General features: G+C 37.7%; 1 protein-coding gene across 1 annotated transcript; it reads left to right on the forward strand.

Annotated features, from left to right (window-relative positions):
• Positions 1 to 1,234: 1,234 nt before the first annotated feature.
• Positions 1,235 to 9,864, forward strand: LOC128364858 (uncharacterized). The gene is made up of 8 exons (XM_053325481.1): positions 1,235 to 1,571; positions 1,751 to 1,907; positions 3,199 to 3,304; positions 4,320 to 4,379; positions 5,384 to 5,488; positions 6,412 to 8,278; positions 8,773 to 8,937; positions 9,181 to 9,864. Exons 1-8 carry the CDS (start codon positions 1,235 to 1,237, stop codon positions 9,408 to 9,410), a joined length of 3,027 nt encoding a protein of 1,008 aa, XP_053181456.1. The 3' UTR covers positions 9,411 to 9,864.
• The last annotated feature ends 1,709 nt before the right edge of the window (positions 9,865 to 11,573 follow it).

Genomic DNA, 11,573 nt, shown 5'->3' on the forward strand with positions numbered 1-11,573 from the left:
TTTTAAGGATTTCAACAAGATAATAATTATTTTTTGGAGTAACCACATCTGAAACACATTCTTATTCCAGGTGAGTAGTTTTACATATTTCTGGATGGGCATGGTTAACTTGTTTTCTGCCAATATTTTGTGTGTAGCGTTTTAGCGATGGTGACTCCCTTATTGTGAAAATCTCCCAGCGGAAGTTTTGTTTTGGCAAGTAGTGGGCGGGAGACGTAAATAACAACGGCTGCTTCCGGTGGTGTTCATAGGTATGATGCTCGTGTTTAAACTTTGTTTTGTTTTTAAACCAAACTACTTCTTAAACTAAAAAAACAAACAAACAGCGCAATTACATGCTGTACAGTTCTGTGTAATTTCCAGCCTGGTTATTAAGTAGTCGGCGTTAGTTTTACGGAGTTAAATTGCCAAATGTTACACCTGAGTGAGCAAACAGCTAACAGCTAACGATGTAGCCTACCTGTAAATAACCAAAGAAACAAGACGATACACTGTTCAGCCACGTTTTTATTAATGTGCAAGCATTAATTTAAAATGTTGGGACAAATGAGCAACCATTCATATCATCATAAAAGGTCCTGCAAGCAACACATTTAGGGTAATGTAATGTTAAACTAACACCACTAAACATTTTTTTAACAAGCCATGTTCAATTATCTCGTGTGTTTTATTTTCCTGTGTTGTTGTGACCATGCAACGTGTTAAATTCAATTCACCTCCTTAAAGATACCAACACTTTCAGCTACTATGTAAAAGTCTCATATTTAAGCCACAAAAAATGCTCAATTGCATTGTTTAAAGTTCTTAATATGACATGTACTCCTTCTCCCTCATTGAAAATACAATCTATACAATATTATCATGTCATTATTATGTCCTCACTAGTTTTGATGGCATAAATCATGCATAGCCTATAGGTACGCCCATTTAACTCAAATTTAAGGTGATCAGAGACAAACTTTCCCTCTTACTCAGATGAATGTGAAAACACTTGAATATCCAACTGAAGGAATGAGAAGATAAGCTTTTTTTATTGAAGCAAACCATGGGCCAATAAATGACTTACACAACTGTAATACGGACATTTCCAATCTTTCATATTCCTCTCCAGCCTTCCTAGTGGTGTTTATAAAATGTTAACTCTTTCTATTGATTGAAGTAGCGTTCTTCTCTTTGCTGTTCTTCTGTCCTTTAGGAAATAAAAGACTCCAAAAGACCCTGATGGTTATGGAGGATGATGGACAACCCGACAGCAAATACGAGCCACATACCTTGTCAGTCATGGGCGGACCAGAATGGCTGGCCCACAGCTTCAACCCAAGGGCCAGTCCTCAACTCTCTGTTCATCCCTCAGCATCTCAGCCTGGGCTCGGCTTTTGACCAGAGACCCCCTTACGACCACCTGCAGGCATCTAACCAGAGCTGCATGAGCGACCTCAGCACCTTATCATCCAGAAGCAACAGTCATCACACTGCCCAGTACACAGCCTCTCACATCAGTAGCAATTTGTCGTCCACCTCACTGTTTGCCAACTCCATCATACCAAGTCTATCTCAGATTATATCTTGTGGTCAGCAAAATCCTCACAGTTCATCAATGCTACCTGCTGCTAACCAAGGAAAAAATATCCCCCCACCTTCTCTTCCACAAACAAACCAAGGATCTCAGACTTGTAGGCCCCAACATCTACCGCTCATCTCACCCCACGACCCTTACAAAACCTCTTTTCAACCTCCATTAACAAATCAGGGGCTTCAAGATATACCTATTGGCCTACCATCATGTGGACAAGATTTAAGCCAGGGATCACAGAGGACATCTCAACCTACTTTTGGAGGTGTTGGAGGATACACTCACAGCCATGCCTCATCTACTTCTCAGTGGACACCTTCATCACACTGCAAGGGTAAGCTGTTTTTGTAATACCTGTATCATATGCTGACATCTTGGTCATGATTTCAAGGCAGGTCCATTTTATTTTTATAGCTCAATGTCACAAATCTCAAAATTGCCTCAGGGGGCTTTACAATCTTTACAACATCTTAGACCTTTGAGTTAAATAAGGAGAAACTCCATAAAAATCATGTAAAATGATAATGTAATATAATACAGCTATATATTAAATGTAATTTGCATTCTTTTGAATGATTAGACAGGTCACTGACTGAAACAAGAGCTTATGTAATGAGGTTGATTCATTGATTAAATTGTGCAATGATTACTGCTTCCTCCTGGCACTAACAACTCCTAACTATAAAGGAGATGGTACCCACAATAACAAGGTAATTAAATGATAAAGTACTAATACTCCTTCATTGAAATGGTGCTCTGTGTGATGAACTATTCATTTCTCTCAGTCTGTAAAGACAAAGAAAGGTTGTTTTATCCATAGCATTAAAGAAAAGGCTGCAAGATGTCCCACATGTCTAAACAAACTACTCTAACTGTAATATTTGTGGCTCACTAACGTGTTTTAGATCAATTCATTGTTGGTTTGGCTCTGTACACAGGATTCATTTACAATAAGAAAAATACAGAAAATTATCCTTCAAACAATTGAAAGATGTTGGGACAGTTGACAAGAAGGACTGTGAGAGAAACAGCAAAACCCCATCATCCAAAAAGAAGAATAAAACATTTTAATGCACTACTACAGATCTCAATTTTCTTATTAGACCATTGATTATGAAATGCAGCTTCATCTGCTTCTTTTTACTGTCGTTGAGAGTGGTGCTGTGTCCTGGGTTGGTGTGCTTTAACTGATACCCCACACTATATACCCGCAAATCAATTTTCTAATATCAATAAATAGTTAAAATGGTGTTGGAAGCAAGCAGACCATTACTACATCTAAATGAATGAGTTAAGTTGTCAAAACTCTCCACCGCTGTTTGTCTGTGCTGCTACTTTATTCCGCCTCGCTGTTCTGTATAAACGGTCCAGACACTGGACTGAGCTGCTCCGTCAGTAAGCAGTGACAGTAAGAAAGCCGTTGAATCAGATCAATAAAACATTATTTTCTGATTGTTTCACAGTGCTTACGTTCAACAGCACAAATAAACTTCCCCACACGCCTCCACTCAACCCTGCAGCTCAGCCTCAAACCTCTGAATCTGAAACACCGGCATGCTATTTAAAAGTACACGGCATCGTCATTTTTTAAACTGAACATAGTCTTAATGATCTCTGTATTACAGAGACGTATGTTTCACCTCTGCTCACACAGAGACAGTGAACCAGGTGGAAACTGGAGTTGACAGCTACACTCGTTATGTTGCTGCAAGTGCAATAAAATCTACCAGAGTAAAAAACCAAGAAGAGTAATTTAATTTAATCCACCCAAGAAACAAGTGGTTATTTAATTTTCATTTTAAAATAGAAAAACGATTAAATTGAAATACAAGCTGTTTCTCTTTTTTTCTGGTTTAAAAGGGGATGAGCAGAATTTTTAAAATGGTTTGATTTTCTTTTTATATTTAGAATAATAAAAGATAAAATCACTGGCAAACAGAAACAAAAAATGACCCTGTAAAAGCCAATAATGTAATAACTTGGCAATAATGTAATAAAAGTCCTGAACCAGTAACATAACTTTTCGCCAATAACGTAATAAGTTTACAAATGTAATAACTGGAGCCGATAATGTAATAATATACTAATATCACTTTAAGTGTTATTTATTGGATATAACTCTCTCTCTCTCCCTCTGTCTCTGCCTCTGTCTGTCTGTCTTTCTGAGAGAGACAGACAGACTACATTGTCTAAATGACTTGTCTTTTCCTCAGGAGCTGAAAACAAGTCAGTCCCTGACGCAACTGATCATCCTAACAAAGAATCATCACAAAAGGGGAACATTACTCCACTGGTGAGGAAATTAACACTATATCAGAAGACAGCTTTGTTGTTAAATTGTATATTTTTTGCCTATTAATGACATATAAATATTTCTCCCATGGAAGTTGAATATATTTGTATTGTAAGTTGATTAAAACAAAATCATCTGCCATATGAACCTAATGTAATGTAGTGTTTCCACTAGAATGAAAGGGCTGTGGCATCTGACATCCACCTCAATATGATATTATGTTTAGTTAATAAAAAAAAAATGCTTTCAGGCCAGCAATGAGTGGAGTCGCTCAGAAGTTTTACATCAGCGTGCACTACTACTCAACCAAGTGGCACAGTTGGATAAACTTGTAAGTGTTTAAGGTGATTAATTGCCACTCGATACCACTTTAAAATAGTTAAATGATAATAATATAATACACCATAATTCAACACAATTACTCTCTAATAACTTCACTTTCGCCCTTTTAAGCTGGAATCATTACCTCCAGATGACAAGAGTGGTGAGAAGCCTCAACACACAGCTATTCAGGTAGCTTAGGTTTTTTAAAATGTACATATTTTAAGAAAACAGTGTACAAGATGCACCTTTAACATGTAAAAAATATAACACATACTGTTTTTCTCCACTTTTTGTCTCCTCCATCAATTGATGATTCATCTCAGTGTGAACAAACAAAGACCAGTGATCAACAGCAAGTTCAGCTGTCAGCAGCAAAGTCAAAGGTAGTAATGCATCAAATTATTAAAGCAGATGTTTAGCTGTTTGACTGCAACTGTACTGTTTTGGTTCACTCTCAAGGTGTTTTCAGCCACAGCAGACACATGTTTTCAGAGAAAAGCCACCTGCTGAGCACACAGTTGGTATCTAGCTAGCGATGAGAAAACGTTATGAAAAGCCACCTGCTTAGCAGACAGTTGGCAACTAGCTGGTGAACATAGTGGAGCACTTTTCAGCAATCGAGCCGGTTATTTCAGGGTTCCTACGTGTCCTGGAAAATGATTGATGAATTTTCCAGTCGTGGAAAACAAATGGAAAATGAGAAAAAAAATGATTTCTCCTCCCTCTGCTTCTCTGCCTTGTGAGTGAACGTAAACGGTTTATAAGGTTTGTGCTGTTCTCACTCTGTCATCAGTGGACAACACTGACGCAAAGTGAAGACTGACATTAGAAACCTTTCGTGCAGTCTTTAGCTACTTTCCAATTAAAATAGTTGGCAACACCCGAGTGAGATGCACACACACATTTCATTCACTAAAACCATTAGGCCATTGGTATCACAAAACATGTACAATAGATAATGGTGTGATATATGATGATGGGCCACTTACCTGCAAGGACTATTGGTTCCCCTTATAGCCCCAATTTTAGTTAAATGGAGAATTTAAATGAATAACCAAGTGGATAATCCATTCATCTAATTGTTCTTTGCCTTTAATTGAATTTTAGGTGATTTTTAAAAAAGGTTATGATATATCAATGTTGTATTTGTTGTTTTATACTTGTTTTGTTTTTGTTTGTATTGGTTTTTTTAGGTACAGTCACAGCTTTTAGTGGATTGTTCATCTCCTGCATCGTATGACGAACAAAATCAGACCTGTGATTCACCAGATGACCCGATGTCAGCAGCAGAATTGGAGGTAGTCACTGATACAATTTTACATATTTTGTGTTTAATCCATAAGAAATAATATATCTGCAACCTGGATATTCAAGTTTTAAGAAGAAGTTTTAATTATATTTTGGTGTGATTTATCACAGCTGTAAGTGGCGTGAATACAGAACATATGTATCCATGCTGAATCATTAACCAACAAGATAACCAAGAAGAATACAAGCACAGTTTACAACATGATCAAACACAAGCTGGGTGCTACCTTTTAAAGATATGAGTCTCAATTTGTTTACACTTCATGAACAGTTTTTCAGGTATCACAGTGCAAGGGTTGCAAAATAATGCTGAATTACATTGTAAATTTCCACATTTACGGATTTATTTTTTAGATAATTCACATTTGTTTTACGATGCATCAGTAGTCACTACGGCTGCTGTTGTTACTGTTTTTTAAAAAAGCAAACTTTTAAAATCAAAAATTCTATTTCCAATATACTGAATATATTCCATTGTATTGAAGAAGATGAAGACTGTTCAGATTTAGGTGTCACTTACAGGTAGTGTATTTAGTTGTAAGTGAAATGAAGTGGAAGTGAATTAAATCTTTAAATACACTTTAATCCGTTTTAGCCTTCAGTTTCTAGTAGTAATGGGGTTTTTTGGTGTCAAGGACATAAACATTGAACTTTTGAACCTGGTATCTACTTCCAGGATTTCAAATCACTGGTAAGCTGTCTGCAAATAAAAACAACCCAAATTCAGATTTAATTGATTAACAACCTCCCTTTCTATCAGAATAAAAAAGAATTCATTTGATTTAAGTCAAATAAAGATTAATTCTCAATCCCCTCAAAATTTGCTGTGGTAAGTTTTTTTTTTTTCTACAGTTACAGACTGATCGTGTCCTGACAGTAACCTTTCTACATGTAATTGTTTCCCTTTTTCCAGGAAACAGAAAATGCCTCAGCGGACTCTGCTGACAGTGATCCTGATTTTTCACCTAACAATGATGGTGACCTGTCAGATGCAGACGATGGCTTTTCAGATGAATCCAGTGATAGCAGTCCCCCAACCACACAGAAAGAAGAAACACCTCACCCGAAGTCTCTTCCAGGAAAAAGGAGGGATGAATCAGACAAAAGTGTCAGTCCTCTAAAAAAGAAATGCATAACTGATCAGGAGAAGTCCTCAACTGTGGAGTTGCCAACTTCAAATTCAGAAGTGCAATGTGTTTACGATAAGAGGAATTATTGTCCGTTTTGCTCTAAGCCAACAGTCAAAATGGCAAGACATCTTGAGAGAATCCACAGTGACAAAGCAGAAGTTGCAGCTGCATTTCAGTATCCCAAAAATTCCAGAGAAAGGCGAAAGATTTGGAATAGATTAAAGAATCAAGGAAACTTTGCTCATAATACAAATGTTTTGAAAAAAGGGAAGGGACAGTTTATTGTCCCAAGAACAGCAAATCAACCTACAATAAAAGGACTCAATGACCGTGTTCACTGTCTTTACTGCCGTGGTCTTTATTTAAAGAAAACCTTATTCAGACACCTCAGGTTATGCCCAGAGAAAGTGAGGAATGACAGTGAATCACAGATTGGAAGAAAGCGTATTGCATCACGCTGTGTGCTTGACACTATCGGAGATCTTGGTGTAAGTGATGGTTTCAGAGAACTTCTGTCCCAGATGACATATAATGACGTGACACAAGCTGTCATGGATGACAAGATTATCTTGCAGTTTGGTGAACAAATGTTTGATCAGCAAGGATCAAATGCGAAGAGGCATGAGCACATACGACAAAACCTTCGTCAGATAGCACGACTTGTACTGGAAGCTCAAAAAATAACCCCCCTAAAGAAGGTGGAGGACTTCTTTCTCCCTTCAAGCTTCTCACATGTTGTGTCAGCAGTCAACGTCTTGGCAGGTTACGATCCAGAAAAGAAAACATACAGTACTCCGTCACTTGCCATCAAGCTTGGCTACCATCTACAGAAGTGTTGTAGTATTGTTGAGAGGAATGCCATGCAGAGTGGAGACACGAGACTGGTAGAATCTGCACAAAACTTCCTCTCAGTATACCAGAAAAAATGGAATACACTAGTTTCTTCAGGAGCGTTATCGGCACTCAGGGAAATAAAACTGACGACAGAAAAGAAGGTTCCGTTTTCTCAAGATGTGAAGCGCCTGAATTTCCACATGGAGAATGTTCATCTTCTTGCTGAGAAAAAACTCACAGAGTGCCCTTCTACAGAAAACTACGCTGCTCTGGCCAAGATAGTACTCGCTCAAACAATTATTTTCAACAGGAGACGAATCCAGGAGGTATCAGAGGTGCCACTAACAGCTTTTATGTCAAGGAAAAAGTCAAACCTGCCTGATAACTTTGACGTATCTGTCTCTGAATTGGAAAGAACCATGTGTGGGTTCTTCACTAGAATTGACATTCAAGGGAGGTGCGGGAAAATGGTTCCTATTTTGTTAAAACCTTCGTTCGTGTCAGCATTGGAGCTTCTAGTGAGTGTTCGTGAAAAATGTGGAGTCCCCAGTGAGAATCTCTTCCTATTTGCACGACCCAGGTCACTGTCTGCCTACAAGGGATCTGAATGCATCCAAAAATCTGTCAAAAAGTGCGGCGCTAAAGACCGTGAAGCACTGACATTGGCGAATATCCAGAAGCATTACGCTACAATGCTGCAAATGATCAATCTGGACGAGAATGAAGCCGACCAAATATTAGGCCCGAATAATCACGTCCGAACACTACGACAGAACAGTGGCATGCAGGTGGATGATGACCAAATGGACTCCGAAGGTAAGGATTTTTCTGGAAAAAAAAGTTGGTTGTGTATTTGTTGATTTCCTGATGTGTGAATATGACAGCTATCGTCCTGTTAGAAAGGAAATAGCACAAACCACTTTATTATCATGTCCTGCAATTTAACATAATTCTCCTATTGAAAATACTCCAGTTAACTACTTTCTGGTGGTAATAACTCAGTATTTGAAAATTGAATCATTCAGTTGCTGTGCAAGTTATTGATTTAACACAAATTTTGGAAAAAAAAGAGTTTGACTAGCATCTTGAGGGGTAGAAATAAAGTGTGTCATTCAGGTAAATGGCAAGTGGCAGCCACTAAATTGCTTTTCAACAATGGTGCAAACCTCAAAAACTGGACTTTGGTGCTTCACTATAGATCACTTTGAGCTCCGGTTTTTCAGCAGCGATGGAAGTGTGTGAAGATGTGTGTTTAGGTAAATGAGGTATAAAAAAGAAGCGTTTTGTGTGTTTTTTTGTCTTGAATACAGAGAGACTACAACATGAAAGTGGATATCAACCTGCATCATGGGATCAGAGTGAACTTTCTGGTTCATCCTACACTCAAGCTGATTTTTATGATGAACAAGCACATGGAGCAACGGCAGGCACCAGCATGACTGTACCACCAAAATCTGGCAACTCAGGCAAAAAAGGTAGTTGATGTCAAACATTATCAATGTTCTTTATTAAGAACATCTTCACAGTAAAAAGCAAAATTAAAAAAAAAAAAGAAGGGAAAAGTGAGTTGATACATCATCAAGTCTTTTGACCTGATGTCCATCTCATTGTCCAAACTTAATTTGATGATGAAATGTGTCTTTAGTTTTCCAGTGTTTTTCCAGCGATGTCCGAAATTGGTATAAGTTCATACATAACTCCTTTTTGTCCCACCACAGGTTCTCAAAATCAGGGCAAACACAAATGGGAGGAGGCAGAGATTTGTGCCGTAGAAAGACACATGATGCGTTTCATTCAAGGACACAAGGTACCTCAGAAAAATGACTGCACTCAGTGTCTTGAGGCTGAGCCAAAAGCACTGAGGACCCGTTCCTGGAAAGGTGTAAAGGACTACGTTCGAAACAGGATCACCGCTCTAAAAAGACAAAGTAGCACCTACCAAGCTTAACTTTAACTGAGCCACAGAGGACTGGACATTTTCAGCATTTATAGACTTTTCCTTCTTCTATCTTCTTATGCTCCCTGCTTTGTCTTTCATTCCTCAACAGTGTCCCTCTCTGTCTCTTATACAACATTGAGAGCATTTCTGTTCATTAGGATGGCCAAGAAGACATTGATAACTGATCATTTTCATTTGCCGGTTCATTTTCTGCTGTCAGTCATTTTCCTTTGTATCATTCTGCAGTATACTGTACATCTCCCTGTGTGTGGGTTCATTTTAAGTTCATTTTAACACAAGAGAGTTCATTAATACTGACAGATGATGTGTTTTACAGATGTAGCACGTTGTTGGAGCTGACCCTCTTCAACCAAGTTATCTGCTGTACTGTGTTTTGTTATTCAGTTTGATTTTGTATAACAATTTACCAACAATAAAGTGCCAACGATGTCTTACCAGTTAATGTATTAACTGTATTTTACACATAAAATGGTAAACTCTTTGGGCCTTATTTACTTAAGGTCTGCGTATGTAAAAATGTGTGTAAACTTGACATCACCCGCAAAAAATGTGCAAGCTGTAGGATAAACGCGTTGTCCATTTAGTACATTTGCCATAATGAATATGCAATATGGGGCGTTTCAACCCCGGTGCGCAAAATACAGGGAGGAGAAAATGAAAATATGTTATTTAGTACACGCATTGTGATTTACCAAACCTGAAGTATTTCTGCGCACTGAGCACAGATGACTTCTGTTACCGTGGAGAGGAGGAGAAGGAGGCACAACAGAAAATGCACAGGACGGAGTTTTTCCACAGACAATAATATTTTGGAGTGGAATATTTCTGGTAAGATTTGTTTTTGTTATAACTCGTAACTTGTTAACCTTTTCCACTAGAACCTGATCACATTTCATTTTGCGCTTGCAGCTTTCTGCTCGTCCAAACTCTCCATAAAGACTTGCAAAACCCTCATTTAAATCCTGCTGTCTCCACCCTGTTGCACCCTCTTAGTGGATCACCCGCAAAACGCACGCAAATGAAACGCGCAATCTATTGAACTGTACACGCAATTTAGTACCCATTATTTGGGATCTTAGTAAATCAGGCCCTTTGTGTTTTAGTGATTTCTGTCACTCTATCAGGGATGCTGTATCTTTGACCTTTTCTGTATGAATGGCAGCTGTAGCCAAATATGGAAGAAGTGGTGACAGAGGAACTAAAAGTCATGCATTCAATATTTTACTGAAATAAAGGTACAGAAGTATCAGACACAAAATGTTTGTACCAAAAGGCAGCATATCTGCCTGTGTCAATGTTAAGATTATTATTACTGCTGATTGATGCTGTACCAACTTCACTTACTTTATATTGATTAAGTATATATAATTAAATCATTAACCATGCACCATTTCAGCAGTTAACCTTAATCTGAAAAATAGCTTAGCTTGTAGCTGTTAAATACATTTTAATGAGTAATAACTACAATATTTCATTGTGTGTTGGATTTGAAATGTAAAGTAGCATTAAGTGGGAATACTCAAGTAAAACACACATTCAAAAACTACATAATTATTGTGAATTTTAGTCAAACATTTATTACTGACTGATTTATTAATTATGATTTATATAATTTATGAATGTGAATTGGTATTGAGACTAGTTCTGAGTCAGAAAATGAACTATATATAAGGGTTAAACCAACACAAACTCCTACAGTAACACTCTGTGGATCCATTTATTCACCCTAGAGCTTTAAACTGCAACAGAGTCTTACGTTATGTTTAGTGCATGTTTTTGTTGTGTTGGATTTGCAATAAATGCTTGAAGACAAATAAAAATACACATCAGATGGACCATGACCCAGACTCTACAACCTGAGTCTGGGAAACAAACACATGCATACTTATGGAAAATAAAAGACTGACATTGCTCTTATCATCTCTTTACACAACAAACTTTCACTACCAATGATTTTGAAAGAACATCATTCTAACTTGTTGTTTGCTTTAAGTTTAGTGTTCAAGGATCATTGGTGTTATTTTTGCATTCGTTATCAAAGACAGCTGTTTAATTCTCATACAGCAGTTCAGTGACCTGTTTTACGTGGATATAAAGACGGAACTGAAGGAGTGGTGTCAGACTGCATCTTGCTGTCTAAAGAGGTGATAT

Source organism: Scomber japonicus, chromosome 9 (genome assembly GCF_027409825.1).
Source record: "Scomber japonicus isolate fScoJap1 chromosome 9, fScoJap1.pri, whole genome shotgun sequence".
Taxonomy (NCBI): domain Eukaryota; kingdom Metazoa; phylum Chordata; class Actinopteri; order Scombriformes; family Scombridae; genus Scomber; species Scomber japonicus.

Bases quoted from the DNA above. Each gene is read 5' to 3' on its own strand.
- LOC128364858 (XM_053325481.1), top strand. From the start codon at position 1,235: ATGATGGACAACCCGACAGCAAATACGAGCCACATACCTTGTCAGTCA. The intron at 1,908-3,198 runs GTAAGCTGTTTT...TCTGTATTACAG, and splicing joins ACCTTCATCACACTGCAAGG to AGACGTATGTTTCACCTCTG. The intron at 4,380-5,383 runs GTAGCTTAGGTT...TGGTTTTTTTAG, and splicing joins CTCAACACACAGCTATTCAG to GTACAGTCACAGCTTTTAGT.